This window comes from Puma concolor, chromosome B1, assembly GCF_028749965.1.
Source record: "Puma concolor isolate L17-30 chromosome B1, mPumCon1.1.hap2, whole genome shotgun sequence".
NCBI classification, from domain to species: Eukaryota; Metazoa; Chordata; class Mammalia; order Carnivora; family Felidae; genus Puma; species Puma concolor.
Genome location: NC_141670.1, coordinates 16247204 through 16265199, shown reverse-complemented (window position 1 = coordinate 16265199; position 17996 = coordinate 16247204). Strand labels below are relative to the sequence as shown.

The window sequence follows — 17996 nt, the reverse complement described above, 5'->3', positions numbered from 1 at the left end:
TAATTCAGCATTTATGAGAGTATTCAGAAAGTAACTCTGGGGGTACCTGGGTGGCTCAGGTTAAGCGTCCGACTTCGACTCAGGTCATGATCTTGCAGTTCATGAGTTTGAGCGCCACCCCCCCCCCCCCAACTCCCTGCCCCAGCCCCCAGTTGGGCTCTGTGCTGACAGCTCAGAGCCTGGAGCCTGCTTCAGATTCTGTGTCCCCCTTCTCTCTCTGCCCCTCCCCCATTATGCACTGTCTCACTTTGTCTCTCAAAAATAAATAAATGTTAAAAAAATTTTTTACAAGAAAGAAAGTAACTCTGGATGTGCATATCTTTCATTGAGAAAAATGCCTTCACAGTATCTCTTCCCCCAGGTTCTTCAGGGGCCAAGCTTGTTGAGGAGGCTACCTATACTTGAGGATTACCGTGATCCCACAATTTTTGCTGTCTACTCTAAGAATTTTGCAGCCCTTCCAAAGTAAGCCATCAACGTATTTCCCAAGATGTTCATGAGGAACTGAGTTTACCAAGAGACAGAGGGCAGAAAAACAGGTCATTCCAGTTGTGCTCAGTCATTACATAAACATAACTCAATCTGAAAATGTATTCTTTTTGTTTCTAATAGAATGGGCACTTTAAGAATTTGATTATCTAATCACCAAAGTACCTCCAAGGGTCCTCCCAATGGACTCTGAACTTTGTGGGCAACAGACCCCAGCAGTGAAGTGGACTGCTGCGGAGGGCACAAAAGAGCAGAGGAATATATATGGGATTGGAGTAATGCACAGAAGGAGACCCCTTCCTGGTGTCTTGCACTCTATCACCCCTTGCTGGGGGCAGGTATACAGTGGGGAGAGATGGAGGTAGGAAGAGGTTAAGAATCCACAACATTTTATTTTACTCTATCAAGTCACTGATACTGCTTCTGCAGATGCTCAACGGTACCTCAAAAAGGCATTCTTTAAAATGCAAACAGCCCAAACGGTCCATCAACTGACGGACGAATAAACAAAATGTGGTATATTCACACAACGGAATATTATTCAGCCAACGAAAGAAATGAAGTATTGATACATACCACAACAAGGATGACCCTTGAAAATACCATGCTGAACAGAAGAAGCCACGCACAAGAGGCCACATGTTGCATGATTCCATTTATATGAAATGTCCACAGAGGCAGAAAGTAAATTGGGGGCTGCCAAGGGCTGGGGGCAGGAGCAACGGGCAGTGACTGCTAATGGGTACAGGGTTTCTTTTTAGAACGATGAAAACATTCTGGAATTGGAGGTAATGGTTGCACAGTCTGAATACACTAAAAACCACTGAATCACACACTTTAAAATGGTGAATTTAATGGGTTGTAAACTGCATCTCAAGGTTTCAGCAAAAAATAAAAACACTGTTCAGTTCAGCATTTCTACTGCCCCTTAAGCCTCTCAGTGATCAACAGAGGGCCTGCCTCTCAACACAACCAGTGCGTTAGCCTTTAGTACTGCCCTATTTATGACATCAGGAGAAAGTGGTCTTACGGAAAGAGTGAAGCGCTCATGCCATTTTTGTTTCATCATTATAAAGGGAAAATGTCAAATCAGGATTTCTAGTGTAATCTTTAGCCGCTCAGGTGAAGGCAGTCCAAAATGCTCCTACTGTGGCAAAAGCAAGCTGTCTCATCATCCTGGGGCTTTTATTTTTTTAAAGGTCAATTTTTGCTGAGTTACTTCTTTACCTACTAGATAATGAACTGCCAACATTACGATATCTATGGCATTTCAAATAGTTCTGAGTCTTTGATTAGTACATTTTGAAAATGGTAGACTATTAATTTTAATCAAGATCCATTCATCTTATAATACAGAACTGGTCTAGAGTACCAATGGTTGACCGTCCAAAATAATTACTTCTGATTTTAAAAAGTCTTTTGGTACCTTTTTGTTACATGGTTATCTAGGTCAACATGTGTGCAGTGCTGGGACTTTTTTGTTTGGTACACAAAACGGAACACTCATTCATAAGTCTAGAAGTAGAACGAATACTGATTCAGGTAAGTACCTGCCACCATTGGTTCTAGATTGTTATCTTAAACTCCCTTGGGAGTTACCAAATGGTCCACATCTGACTATATTGTGGAAAGACTGCTTGACAGGGAAAAAGTACTTAGGAATGCCATACCTCCACAATTTAGCAACATGAAGTACCATCTGCTCACAAACAATGTCCTAAGAAAAAACTCCCATTTCACAGATGTTAGTCATCATGATACCTTTGTCACACCACAGGCAGTACATCTGAACAATAGGTGTAAGAGCACCAGACAGAGGAATACTGGAGTACAGGCTTGAATGGCATCTCCAGCACTTGAGGGGGGAGTGTGTGCACACGCGCGCACACTTGTGGGTTGGCAATTTTAAGGGGAAGAGGAGGCAACAAGGATGTCCTGTCACTGTGTGCTCTTTCACATTCTATGGAATGACACTTTAAAAGGAGTCAAAGAAAGCCATGGAAAGGATGACCTTTGAGTGGGCATAACCTGTAAACCTCAGGAAACAAATCTGGGATATAGGGCCTTGGGGTCTCTATCAGCTCAAGAGTCACAATGATCAAAAAGGAAATTACTTACCAGAAGCAAAACTGACATATCATAGTTGCCTTTCTTCCCCATGTATTACTGTTTGGGGACACTAAAATAGAGGAGGAACTACAGAAGCCTAGAAAATCCACGAACTATACACTACGATATAATCATACTGTATATGCACATACCAAAGAAATAAAAAATAAATACACAAAAACACAGTCACCCCTAAGGTATCTCAAATATGGTAAGGAAGACTGAACTCCCTTATAAAAGAGACTCCTGGGGTACATTTGAATCGTATTTTTTCAAAACAATTAGTCAAGAACCCTTGATTCCCAAACCAGGCCTGCATTTTCTAAGAAAAATGAAAATCAACACAATGTTCCACTATGTAATTTTATTTTTTTTTTTCAACTTTTTTTTTTTTTTTTGGGACAGAGAGAGACAGAGCATGAACGGGGGAGGGGCACAGAGAGAGGGAGACACAGAATCAGAAACAGGCTCCAGGCTCCGAGCCATCAGCCCAGAGCCCGACGCGGGGCTCGAACTCACGGACCGCGAGATCGTGACCTGGCTGAAGCCGGACGCTTAACCGACTGCGCCACCCAGGCGCCCCGCCACTGTGTAATTTTAAAAACACATCATCTCCTCCCAATGCTTCTCTAAGGTAAGCATCTGCTTATCCGGCTAAGCAGGTCCTCCTACAAAGAAACAGCTTTCAATCTATTATAACCTAATGACTTGAAAAACATGATACTTTAAAAAACAAAAACAAAAAACTTCCTCTGCTAAAGGAGAAGCTGGATAAATTTAGTGGTCACTGAATCGTGAGATTTACGGGCTTCCTTTATTTCTGCCTCCCTGACAACCACATTTTTTTTTTTTTTTAACCTAACAAGCCAGAGGATGATAATTAGTAGCTATTATAACTTGGCTATAATTAAAGGCCAAATACCTTAGTTGCTTCAAGAATTCAACATCAGAGTTGCCGTTAATAAGCTTGATGAACTCTTCATAAGAAGGAGCATAGGTGTAGGCTCTCTTGTGATGTTCATTCATCTGTTCTCTGCGCTCCAGCTGGGCAAGCAGCATCTGGTTGATGTAATCTGGATTACTAAGTAACTCCACTACCGGCTTCAAGACTGCGGGAAGGAGAAGAAAGCACCACTGAAAACGGCACTGTCCTTTGGAGGAATTGTTTTTCCTTTACAGAACTGAAACAACAGTCAGGAAACGTTTTTAAACTACCCAAGTGGGGAACATATGAACGACTCAGATATTCAAAAACACGTGTGCGTGTACAGACAGCCGCCCTTCCCCTTGGATATGCTACCAGCTAGGGCTATAAGCAAGTGGTTGTCTTAACAAAAGGGTTAACTTTAAAGGAAAAATGAAAGAAAGTCATTTGGAACCCAAGTTCCTAACAGAGATCTCAAAAGTAAGTACGCAGATCTTTTTTTCTTTTATTTCTTTTATAAGGCTCATTATGTGCTTCTGCCAAAAGAGAAAAGTGAACGTGCTCCCAGCTCGTGAAAGCAGACCTCCGGGAAGAGGCCGTTAAAAAGCCAGTGGGGGCGCCTGGGTGGCGCAGTCGGTTAAGCGTCCGACTTCAGCCAGGTCACGATCTCGCGGTCCATGGGTTCAAGCCCCGCGTCGGGCTCTGGGCTGATGGCTCAGAGCCTGGAGCCTGTTTCCGATTCTGTGTCTCCCTCTCTCTCTGCCCCTCCCCCGTTCATGCTCTGTCTCTCTCTATCCCAAAAATAAATAAAGGTTGAAAAAAAAAAAAAAATTAAAAAAAAAAAAAAAGCCAATGATACTACCCCCCAATCCATCCTACCGACTTGCAGTTAAAAAGTTCCCTTTTCTCTGTGGTTGGGATCCACTAACAGCCACAGATCATAAATGAGATACTCCATCAATGCCTATCAAAGGCAGTGCTATTATCAAAGGCAGTGCTATTTGAGATTTTGAGATAAGAGAAATTTCTCTTAGGTCGCATTTTCTTCCACTTTTCTTATTCTGGCCAAGCATCTCCCTCAATTTACTTTCTGTAGTAACTCATTATATTGTGGTACCCTTCCTTTTTTTATTCATTGTAAGTTCACAAAATCATATATAGGCATTAACAATGAATCTTCTGTCTTAAAAGTGTTTTAAGTAAACGCACCCTGGAGTATAGATATTCTTTCATTGCTGTATGTATGACTGACTTGGATAACTCAAAAGCTATCCCAAATGGATGTTTCCCTGTGAAGGGCATAAGGACAGATTATCCTGTATCAAAATAAACAACAGAATGGACTATGCATTTGGCAACATGTTACATAAAAGACTTGATTATCACGGATGTCCAAAAAATGCCCTCTTTGAGTGGCACTTAAACTTTGAAAATTTGAAAATATTTTAGTTTGCATATTGTCCCACAATATACAAGGTCTGCATACGTGTATACAAAGGGTTATCACATTAGTATGTAGTGCATTTGTTTACATGATCATCCCATTAGTGATATGAATTATTTATAAAAGTACCTTTTGTTGTGAGAATTTCTGCAAGCATTATACGTAAGCTGAGAGACTGGACATCCTTTGAGGGGAGGAGACAAAACACCAGAACCCGAGAACACATTTGTAGGAACCTCACTTCATCATACGAGTTCCTCAGGGACACATGCAGCACAAAAGGCCTTGGTTGTTCTTCATGTCTAAAAAAAATTAACAAAGAGAGGGAAGAGGAAGGAAAGAAATCTCTGGAAACAATTGGATTATGTCTCATTAAATATCAAATATCTCAAATGGAGAATATATCTGTTTTAATAATGTGTCCACTCCTCAGAAATATCAATAGCCAATAATTTTCCCAATCACAATGCAAACACATGGGCTGTTGGGATTTAAAACCTTAAGAAGCATCAACAATTATACACGACTCCCAAATCATAGCAACAATCCAGGAAAGTAGGAGTATTTCTTTAACTGGATTATTTTTAAGTCTCCTAGATGTCTTCTTAAATGTGATCCTACAGCATCATTAAAAAAAAACAAAAAGAAAACAACAAAAAGAAAAAAAAGAAAACTAAGAAAGCATAAACCAGGGCCACTAGCCAGCGGGCAGCCTTCCTGACTAGGTAATCATGAGATAAAAGTTCTGTGGGTTTTGGGGCGCCTGGGTGGCTCAGTCGGTTGAGCATCCAGCTTTGGCTCAGGTCATGATCTCTTGGTTTGTGGGTTCGAGCCCCGCGTCGGGCTCTGTGCTGACAGCTCAGAGCCTGGAGCCTGCTTCAGATTCTGTCTCATTCTCTCTCTACACCTCCCCCACTTGTGCTCTGTCTCTGTCTCTCAAAAATAAATAAATAAATGTAAAAAAAAAAAAAAAAAAAAAAGTTCTGTGGGTTTTCCTGCTGAGGAAAGGGTCCATGACTTGATGCTACATAATTGGTGGCAAATTGCCTTCTGTGAGGTTCCCAAGTATTTTCTTTAATTTTACTTGAGAGGGAGGCAGGGAGGGAGGGGTTGGAACAGAGTGAGAGAGGAAGAGAGAGGAAGAGAGAGAGAGAGAGAGAGAGAGAGAGAGACTGAGAATCTTAAGCAGGCTCCACACTCAGCACAGAGCCCAACACAGGGCTTGATCCCACAACCCTGGGATCATGACTTGAGCCACAATCAAGAGTCACACTCAACTGAGCCACCCAGGCACTCATCCCAAGTATTTTCTAAACAGTCTTGCCACCGTGGTCAAAGGCTTCCCTATGGGTACTGACTTATTTTTACCCTAGCACCGTTAATTTGGAGGATCTGAGTGAAGAGGAGTAGAAAGTAGAACTTTCTATGCCTCCTTTTCCCATAGTATCTTGATAGCAGTAGTGACCAAGAAAGACTGGGAAGCTAATTTTCTAATATCTAATACCCGATAAGACATAAAATTTAGGGACTTCTTACAGTAACTAGTGGTCAATCCTGGGGTGGGGTGGGGGACACTACAGAGGGGGAGCAATCATACTGGGCACTGGGTACTACATAGGAAATGAAACACATGCATACTGGCGCCTTTACCACTAGACCTCCTGGGAGTTCACTGCGCTTTCTTTTTCCACTAGAGAATGGAGACTAGTTTCCAGAGTAAGTACTCTAAAAAAGAAAGCTTTCCTCTTTGTCTTCTACAACAAGCAAGAGGTTCAATACAAATATGCAAAGCCAACAAAATAAACAGATTTTAAGAATAAGCCTTTGCATATGTACTGATAGATGTTTACTTTTAAAAATGGTATCTTCAAGGGTGCCTGGCTGGCTCAGTTGGTAGAACATGGGAGTCTTGATTTTGGGGTCATGAGTTTGAGCCATTGGCGGTACAGTTTACCTTAAAAAATAAAAATAATATAATTAAAATGGCATCCTCAATTATTTTAAACTCTATGCTGCCAGCTAATGTTACTTTAATATAGTAAGATCTAGATGCTAGTTTTGTCATGTCAAGCACATTTAAGGGTAAAACTTTACTTTAAAGTATGTATTTGGTTAATGATTATTGGGAAAAGCTGGCCCCCAAAAAAAACTAACAAGAGAAGCTTCTTACTATAATAACAAAATCCCTCTCAAAGTGTATACAATTCCCTCTCTGTTCCAATGGAAGGTAGATCATAAAAAAGAGCCTGGTCCTCAGACTTCTACAAATTCATCTCCCTCCTAAAACTGAGTTACGGAAAACTTTCTGAGTGAGCCATAGGCCAGACAGCTAGTCAAACAAGCTCGATCTATGGAAAAAGGAGAGGCAAATGCTTCCCTGGAATCCCTCTGTTCACTCTAAGCAGGATATTCCCACCATGCCCTCTAGTCAGTGGACATCAGGTACTGCTTGAGAACCCAAGAAAAAGTCTCGAAGCACCTGGCTACTTCTGGGTCAGGAGGTGACCATGAGCCTTCTTCATCCAGGCAGCATCCTCCTGTGCCGGTGCGGATCAATCATTTGTTTACTGCAATTGCTACTACTTACATGTGGGTTCTCATTCCTTGAGTGAGCAAACATTAGCTTTTTATAAGTTTCCTATGTACATTACTTAACCTTCCCACCTACACCAAGAAGCAGATACCATCATCACCATTTCACAGATGAGAATACTGAGGATCTGAGTGGTTACGTGAATAGTCTAAAGCCAGAGGTAATAAATAGTAGAAATAACTCCCTTATTCTGCCTGACTCTCAAGTCCAGACTCTTTATACTGCTCTATAATCAATGACTGCAAAGATGAAAGGGCGGGGGGTGGGGGGGAGGGGAATTTCAGAGATAAAGACAGAATACATTAATAAAAATTATTTTCCCCCTTAGACAGCATGCCTGTGCTTGACTAGTAAACAAAACACAAAGACATTGTAAGAAGAATATGAAATTAAAGATGCTATTGATTAAACAGCATACGAAAAATCAGTTTTAGATTTTTCTGAAACATGCTGGAACCAGACAGATGGGACAAAGGAAGAAGCAGCAGAGGCAAGAATTAAATGTGATCTGGGTTTACAAAGCAACAGAATGTCGGCCTGGAAATAAATATGAGCTGACTGGAAAGCTGCCTCCACACAATTCCCTAACAGTCAACCAGTGTATTGTGTTGTTTTTATTAATGCAATTTATTATTCTCTTGTCTGACAGCGGCCAATTCAATTGGGTGCTTCCCAGGCTGCTAAAATAATTTTACAGCCAACAGATATCTGCACACCAATAGAGATTTCTAGGACGAGGGCACTGTTTACCTGGAGCAAGCAAGTGTAGACACAGCCATCAAACCTGGACACAATGTCTGCAAGTCTCACTGAGTGATTTGTAGAAGATAATGCACAATCAGATAGGACTTCTCTGTGGTTCACTTCCAGGGCACAATCATCTACATGAAAAACACCCGTAACCTACTGGCACTTTTTCAAATATCTATAATACTAGGATAGAGTGGATTTTTTTTTCTTTAATAAAAATCAACGAGAGCTTCTGGGCACAGCCCAGATCTCAGCAAAATAAATCTGGTATAAGAAAACTAGAAGCCCAGGGAGAAGGCGTTTCTAAAATGGAATCAATTCTCTGTTTCTATTATTGCAATGCTTTACCCATAATATCTTAGTCACAAAATATATTAGTCACAAAATATATTGGGTAGAATATATATATATATATATATGTATATATACACACACACACATATATACATACATATACATACATATATATAAACATAATATATTAGTCACAAAAGCAGTAATTTCAGAAGCTGGCAAACGTCTCCATGAAAAATATGTGTTCATGTTCAAATTAGATAATCATAAAAATACTAAATTTCTCCAACCACTTGCTCTTCTCCCAAACTTAAATCTATCAGTCTTCCAACTGGAATAAACCATGGATTTAAAAGTACTGTCTTCTACTGGACCATAATGTAAATACTTTAAAATGAGCTTCTGCGGAGTTCAAACAAGTCTTGGACAGTATCTGCCAGGCAGAACAAAGGAGCACTTTATACAACAGATACCACAGCAAACCAGCAGAAGCTCTAAGGGGTTGCTAAACACTCAAAAGGAGAGGCTGAAGCTTTTGAGACGCCAGGGATATAAGCCAAGAGTCCTCATTCTCTCATTTTCCCTATTTGTTCCCATACACCCTTACTGGAAGCTGCTTTCTCTAGCAACAGCAGTTTGCCAAGGGTGGTCTGGGGACCCCTATGTGCAGTACAAAATGTCACTTGTCTTTTTCACTCCTGTTCTCAGAGGCATCGGGGAGCTTCTAGAGGCTACCTGATGTGGGCCGACATCACTCTACTGGCTAATGGGAAGTGTATTGTGTATTCATGCACTTTAAAAATTTCTTACTTTTAATATCTGATACGGTAAATATTGGTAGTCTAACGAGAGGGGAGGTGGTATTAGGTTTAACAAGTGGCTCCCTAAGGGGGAAAACACTCTGATTTGTAGTACTGGCCCATTGCACTGTGTAAATACTCCCACCATGGCCAATTACAAGCTAACAAGGTGATGCCATTGATCTCAAAGTAGGGAAGAGACGTGCACAGTCAGCTCTTGCAAACCCAGTACAACCTGGCTCCAGTTCCCCATGAGACAGGGCACACATAAAGTGCTTTTAGGTTTTCAGTAACTTTTAAGAGTATAGAGGGGACCTGAGACCAAAAAAATCTGAGAACCGCTGCTCTACAATAATTTTTTCAAACCTAGGTTGTGAGCCACAAGGAATAAAATAAAATTTAGTTCGTCCCCAACACCATTTTTAAAAAAAAAAAAAAAGAAAGTTAACAAAAAGGTATCAGTTATCACAGGTAACAAAGGTACTGTTTTATGAAATTAGGTCACATTAGAAAATGTATTTCCTGGGGCGCCTGGGTGGCGCAGTCGGTTAAGCGTCCGACTTCAGCCAGGTCACGATCTCCCAGTCCGTGAGTTCGAGCCCCACGTCAGGCTCTGGGCTGATGGCTCGGAGCCTGGAGCCTGTTTCCGATTCTGTGTCTCCCTCTCTCTGTGCCCTCCCCCGTTCATGCTCTGTCTCTCTCTGTCCCAAAAATAAAATAAAAACGTTGAAAAAAAAAAATTAAAAAAAAAAAAAAGAAAAAGAAAATGTATTTCCTACTATGGGTCACGGGTTTTTAAAAACTGCAACACACTGAGGGCAGCAAGCTGGAAAGTAATAGGCATGAGATGGCTCTGTAAATGTTGATCTCATAAACCTGTGCCAGGTAGACTTTGGGAGAGAAAATGATTCCTAGAAAGAGGCAATATAGCCGGCAACAGAGAGCTGCTGCTGGACAATGACATTTACCAGCTGGGCCCCAATGAGCAACGGCACAGGGCAAAAGAGGGCTGCTCACTGGTAAATTCACACAGCAGGGCTTCTTAGGAGAGAACAGCAGTTACCACCTGCCCAATAAGGATGCCAGTGCTTATTCATCCTCCTGTGTGTCTGTCAGATACCCTCCCTCTTCCCTGGAAGTAAAGATAGAATAATATCAGTGAGAATAGGCCACATTAACTGTAAGGAGCGCCTCTCCTACTGAGCCCATATCCAAACAGGCAGAAGGCCACTCCTTTAAATAAGACAACTTTTACGTGCAAGTTAGAAATGCTGTAATTCAGCATTCTTGCACTCACTCAATAATGGGACATTCAGGGGCACCTGGGAATGGTGTTGGGAAAACTGGACAGTGACATGCAGAAGAATGAACCTGGACCACTTTCTTACACATACACAAAAATAAAGTCAAAACAGGTGAAAGGGGCGCCTGGGTGGCGCAGTCGGTTAAGCGTCCGACTTCAGCCAGGTCACGATCTCGCACTCCGTGAGTTCGAGCCCTGCGTCGGGCTCTGGGCTGATGGCTCAGAGCCTGGAGCCTGTTTCAGATTCTGTGTCTCCCTCTCTCTCTGCCCCTCCCCCGTTCATGCTCTGTCTCTCTCTGTCCCAAAAATAAATAATAAACGTTGAAAAAAAAAAAAATTAAAAAAAAAAAAAAAAAACAGGTGAAAGACCTAAATGTAACACAGGAAGCCATCAAAATCCTAGAGGAGAAAGCAGGCAATAACTTCTTTGACCTTAGCCACAGCAACTTCTTACTCAACATGTCTCCAGAGGCAAGGGAAACAAAAGCAAAAATGAACTATTGGGATCTCATCAAGATAAAAAGCTTCTACACAGTGAAGGAAACAAACATTAAAACTAAAAGGTTACCGACAGAATGGGAGAAGATATTTGCAAAGGACATATGGATAAAGGGTTAGTATCCAAAATCTATAAAGAACTTACCAAACCAAACACCCAAAATAACAATCCAGTGAAGAAATGAGCAAAAAACATGAACAAACACTTTTCCAAAGAAGACATCCAGATGGCCAACAGACACATGAAAACATGCTCAACATCACTCATCATCAGGGAAATACAAATCAAAACCACAATGAGATACTACCTCATGCCGGTCAGAATGGCTAAAATTAACCACTCAGGAAACAATAGATATTGGCAAGGATGGGGAGAAAGAGGAACCCTTTTGCATTGATGGTAGGAATGCAAACTGGTGCAGCCACTCTAGGAAACAGTGTGGAGGTTCCTCAAAACATTAAAAATAGAACTACCTTACAACCCAGCAATTGCACTACTAGGTATTTATCCAAAGGATACAAGAGTGCTGTTTCAAAGGGGCACATGCACTCCAATGTTCATAGCAGCACTATTTACAATAGCTAATGTATGGAAAGAACGCAAATGTCCATCAACTGATGAATGGATAATGAAGATGTGGTATATATATAAAACGGAATATTAGCAATCAAAAAGAGTGAAATCTTGCCATTTGCAACTACATGAATAGAATTAGAGGGTATTATGCTAAGCGAAATTAGAGAAAGACAAATATCATAGGACTTCACTCATATGTGGAATTTAAGATACAAAACAGATGAACATAAGGAAAGGGAAGCAAAAATAATATAAAAACAGGGAGGGGGACAAACCATAGGAGATTCCTAAAGAGGGCTGGGCAAGGGGCATTAAGGAGGACACTCGCTGGGATGAGCACTGGGTGTTTATTTAGGGGATCAATCACTGGATTCTACTCCTGAAATCATTATTGCACCATATGCTAAGTAACTTGGATGTAAATTAAAAAAAAAAAAAAAAGAAAATGTAAAAAAAAAAAAAAGGAATTAAACTAAAATAAGGAAGTTGGTATTTCAGAATAAAAGTAGTAGTAATAATAAACAGTCAATAAATAATCATCAATTTTCAGGATACTATGATGAGACAGAGCTCTTAACACAGGACTCACAAAAAGAAACATGAATTCTAAACTTTTCCAAAAATTGTAAATTCACAGACACTTTTCACAGTATAGGACTCCTAATACAAAAAAAAAAAAAAAAAAAAACTACTCTATCAGCACACTATAATTATTACCCCTCAACATATGTACATTTCAAGCCAAGTGCCAACAAGAAGGCAGAAAATTCTAGAGTTTTATCTTGACTTTGACCCCTTTCTACAAAAGAAAAATATTTTAATGTGGAAAAAAAGTGGGGGAGGTTGTTCATATTCAAACAGTTACCTGGCATTTGCAGCTTTCAGGTCACAGAAATGAGCGAGTAAAGTTCTTACAACATCATTGCAGACGACTTTAACCACATCCACGTGGCTCAGTCTGTGGCGCAGTTGCCTGGCAATCTCCCAAAAGTCTTCCAAGAGCAGATGGTAAAGCTGCCCCTCGTCTCTGCTGAGATTTCCATACCAGGACAGAATGTAATCTCTGTAACTGTAGTCAAACACTACCAGGAATAAACAGAGCAAGGAGTAAAACTTTAATGAAATACCAAGACAGCATTTCTACTGGAAGCTACTCTTTAACATTCACTGTTTAAAATATAAAGAGAGTAGATAACAAAACAAGAGAAGGCATAATCTTTCCTAAAATATTTCAAAATAAAAGAGATTCTCATCGAACTAAAATTCTAGGATTGTGGTGACCATCTGTCCTCAAAATTCATAGATGGCCCAATTTTTAAATATTCTACCTTGGAGCCAAACTATCTAAACAACAGAGCATCTTACACAGTGGCAACACACTTATGGAGCATGCCAGTCATCAGTTTATTGCCTCTCTGCTCCAAATGCACCCTTTTTTGCCCTGCTTTAGGATAATGGAGATGGACCCCATAAACATTTCTTCTTTGCCAACCCAGATCATGTCAAGACTTATCAGGAGAGGATGCTGGAGTGACTGTGGAGGAGGAAGGGGCTTCTTCTCCTGGTTCCCGTGTATTCCTCTCCGATTGCCCCTGCAGCGTGCTGCACGCAGCAGCATGTGGGACACCAGATGGCACTCACCCCACCCCACCCCCAGCAGATTCCAATGGCACTCAGAGGGCAGTTTCCCAGAGAAATGTGCTAGCACCCTGGGGGTGGCTTCCTGTCACCTGTGGTGTCTCCCCAAACCGCTCCACCACAGCCACGGCTGTGCCCTCTCCGGTCAAGCCCGGATCTCAGCTCCAGGATGAAGAAAGAACCCTCTTTCAATGTGTCCCTCCTTAACGTGCTCTGCTTGGCCCTAGGGGTAGTGATTGCTCCCATTATCTGCTCTTCTTGTATTCTTTGGAGTTCTCTTTATCTCTCAGTAGCTAAGTCCCTTTATAAGTCAATAAAACTTTATATTACACTTTCTTGTTCACGTACTATGTGGTTTCTGTCTCTTAGTGAGACCCCAACTAACGCAGGAAGAATCCCCTACGTCAGGTATCACGCCAGGCTCAGCATCTGTAGCTGACCACTTTCTTTGGAAGATTTCTAGTCTCTCTTTTCTTAATTCTGTACCAATTTTATGCCTTAGGAATAAAAAACCTGAGCTCTAGACCAGTGCTATCCAACAGAAAAAGGAGAGTCACATATGTAATTTTAAGTGCCTAGTAGCCACATTAAAAAGGGAAAAAGAGGAGCGCCTGGCTGTTTCAGTATGTTAAGTGTCTGACTTCGGCTCAGGTCATGATCTCTCGGTTTGTGAGTTCGAGCGCTGCGTTAGGCTCTGTGCTGACAGCTCAGAGCCTGGAACCTTCTTTGGATTCTGTGTCTCTCCCTGTCTCTGTCCCTCCCATGCTCATGCTCTGTCTCTGTCTCTCAATAATAAACATTTTTTAAAAATTAGTAAAAAAAAAAAAAAAAAAAAAAAAAAAAAAAAAAAGGGAAAAAGAAACAGTTAAATTTCATCTAATATATATTTCATCTAATATATCTAAAATATTAGGATATCAATACCTATTCAATACTATATATTGATGAAATTCTTTTCCATACTAAGTCTTCACAATCTGGTATATATTTTAATACTTCTAGCACATCTTAATTTGGACTAGCCACATACTCCATTACCACTTCTGTACAGAAGTCACTGTACTGCTCAGGGCAGCTCAAGTCCATAGAGAAGGAAGATAAAGACTGAAAAATAAAAATGGTACTGGGCTTAAGTGGCAATTCCCCCAAGAGAAAAACACATACTCATGTTCCAGCTCAAGGACACCTGTACTATATTTTAAGCACTGCTTATTTCTCAAGGTTTTTTTTCTTTCCTTCTTCAAATACCACTTGATTTGGCCTAATTTTGATATGACCATACATCATCTCAGATAATAGTTCATCCTCTTGCTTTGCTTTGTCCCCAGGAATCCTATGGAGCAAAATGTAACTTGGGATCCTGATTTACTTCACAGCTGGCCTACAAAAGGCTAACCTATAATTCTCAAATACCTGTGCATTCCAGGATTTCTTGCTCATTTTACTCATCGTGGCCACTACACACCAATTTTAAATGCGCTTAGTGGGGGAAGGTGGGGGTCATATTTCCTAGAAAACTGAGTCACAAATGGAACCCCCAGCTCAGGATCGGTATTCATCCTGTGTGAGGATTCCATATATAGGCAACAGCCCGCAAGTCAAAGAAAACACCATTCTTGTTTTAATATTCTGTGACAGCTTTTTTCTCAGAATATCAACTGTGAAAGTATATCCAATGCTTTTCCACATTTCCAGAATGTCTGCATTATAGATTTATAATAATTTACAAAATAGCATCTTAAATCTCATAGGTCAAAAACATGCACAGAGCATCAAGAATTTTGTTCACAGACACATAGGTACAAAGGTTTAGCTAAACTCTCCTAGTGATTCCACTGGCCTCAGTGATAAGATACTTAAGATAGCTAAGCCTTACAGCTGAGAACCATTACTTGCCAAAGACTAATGGGGGAGGCATCGAAAAGGAAAAAAAAAAAAAAAAAGACACTACCTCAATCGTTCATTTTTCATTTAATAAGTATTTAATTCTAGTATTATAAACTCCCAGTATGGAAGGTAGAATAGATACATATCCACTGGACACAAAAGATAAGGCAAAATAAACGCAAATCCAACAAATTAATCATCTCCTACACATTTTGGCTATTTTCTGCTCACTTTCAGATATTAATTTCAACTAACGGCTGTTATGTGTTCTAGGGTGCCTGGGTGGTTCAGTCGGTTAAGCGTCCGACTCTTGATTTTGGCTCATGTCATGATCTCTCGATTCATGAGTTTGAGGCCCACATCAGGCTCTGCACTAACAGTGTGGAGCCTGCTTGGGATTCTCAGTCTCCCTCCCTCTCTGACCCTCCCCACGCTCGCTCGCTCTCTCTCTCAAAAATAAACAAACTTTTTTTAAAAAATGGTTATGTTTTCTAGATTTTAAAAAAAGTAGTCACATCTCATTCCTAAATGGATTATTCCATTTAGGAGAAAACAGGAAAAGTTTCTGACCCAGATATTTAAGAAATTACAGCAAAAACAGGAATAGCTTAATCCTATAATCTCATTTATTGGCAACAAATAGATCATTGTTCCTACACACTAACTGAGCTAATCCTCTCAGGAAACTGAGACTCCAAGAAGTGAAATAACTTGCTCAAAGTCAAATACGTGGCAAGTCAAACACTCTACTCAGCACACAATGGTTCCACATTAAGGTGAACTAAACAAGTCACAGGAGTGAAAGACATGAGAAATCTGAAACAGCTTCCTTGCCCAGTGGACATCCAGCTTGTTTAAAACATTATTTATATGAAAAAATACACAAATGGCTACACGTTTAAAAATTGCCCTAGAAGGCATTATTAGGACCAAACAGACTTGGAAGTTACAAGAAGTTGTTTCTTCTGTTCAACATAAGAAGGAACTGAATAAAAAACATTAAAGCTATTCAAGATTCACATTAGATGGTGAATATTCCATCAGAGGGAACTTTAAACAAGCCAGATATCCAATGGACAAGGATGACACACAAAAAATTACTTCCTGAGATGGTGGGCTGAATTATGTAACCACCACAGGCCCTTGTCTACAAGTCCTTTATATCCTTCTCCTGGACATCTCAATGCCAAGCTATCAGAACATGGTAAGAGCCACCTTGACAACAAAACACTGCTAAATTTGTTCATTTGCAACTCTTTCTCCCTTACTCTTTCATTAAACAAAGTTTTCAGGCCATAGAATTTCTAACTAGTAGCAAATAAATCTACAACCAAAAACATTTGGGAAATAGAAGCACTTTTCCTTTCGTTAAAATTTGCTTTCAAATTATAGAAGGAAATTAAAAGCAATTTTAAGAGACTTGAGATCTTTAAAACAAGATCTTAGTATGCTAAAGGATTTATGTGAATGGCATATTCATCTACATAATGTCCCATTACATTTGTTAACCACATTGTACATGCTAACTAATACAGCTCTAAAATACTCTTCCAATAATACATTTTGGTTACGAATTGATAAAAATGAGTATTGGCAAAAATCTGAACTCAGTAATAGAACACATACCTGTCACACTAACAAATCTCTATCAATCTCTATCAGTACCTCTTTAAGCTAAGTATTATAAAAATATAACAAATATAAAAAGTATGAAACAAGGGCACTTGGCTGGCTCAGTCAGTAAAGCCTATGTCTCTTGATCTCAGGGTCATAAGTTTGAGCCCCAAGATGGGCAAAAAAACGAAAAAGTATGAAACAAAGCCATGATTCTAAGTATCTATTACATAGCTACACTCATTTACACAAGTCCATATATGAACAAATTATTTTCAAATATGCTCTATGGGTCAATTTGAAGAGATACAGAAATTCATGATAAAATTATTTTATGGTCTTTATTAATAAATAAGCTAGGGGCACCTGGGTAGCTCAGTTGAGCATCTGAGTCTTGATTTCGACTCAGGTCATGTATGATCCCAGGGTCATGGGATCAAGTTCCAGATTTAGCTCCACGCTGAGTGTAGACCTTGTTTAAGATTCTCTCTCTCCCTTTTCCTCTGCTTACACACTCTCTCAAAAAATAAATTTTTTTAAAAGAAATAAGTTTAAATAATATAACAAACCACAATGAGAAAGAACAACTTATCCTCACTGCCAAGCAAAGAGTCTTTCTTCTAAACACATAACACTAGCCAACAAAAATTTAAGTGCTATTATCAAATCTATGTTCTAGACTGCTCTCAAAGAAATAAGCAGGTAAAAAGGAATCACTGAAGATTACATAAAATGGAATAACATGATTGGAACTTCAGTTAGATTAATATAAAAGGAGGATTTAGGGTAACAAAGTAGGATAAATCTAGAAGCAAGTGTGACGTGGGGTTCGAACCCACATGAGAATATGACCTGAGCTGAAATCAAGAGTCGAGCATTTAACTGACTGAGCCACCCAGGCGCCCCTAGTTTACTGTTGTTTTTGACGACTGACAAATGCATCCATTTTACTCTCATGACCAACTTTATAGCAGCCTTTAGCTCTTCTTTTGGTAGATAATATAATGTTCAACTTCACTGAAAATCATTTTGCTTAAAACAAAGGAGAGGAAATTGTAAACATTAAGAATATAGT

At 40.0% G+C, this 17996-nt stretch overlaps 1 protein-coding gene across 2 annotated transcripts in view; it reads right to left on the bottom strand.

Annotated features, from left to right (window-relative positions):
* The window catches only part of SNX25 (sorting nexin 25), a 133660-nt gene that overhangs the window by 79872 nt on the left and 35792 nt on the right, over nucleotides 1-17996 (bottom strand). For both annotated transcript variants that reach the window (XM_086703242.1, XM_025933074.2), the window contains exons 3-5: nucleotides 12648-12864; nucleotides 5097-5269; nucleotides 3521-3707 (exon numbers count right to left, since the gene is read on the bottom strand). In XM_086703242.1, coding sequence (XP_086559368.1) covers nucleotides 3521-3707; nucleotides 5097-5269; nucleotides 12648-12864 — 577 coding nt within the window. The remainder of the gene's footprint in view (nucleotides 1-3520; nucleotides 3708-5096; nucleotides 5270-12647; nucleotides 12865-17996) is intronic.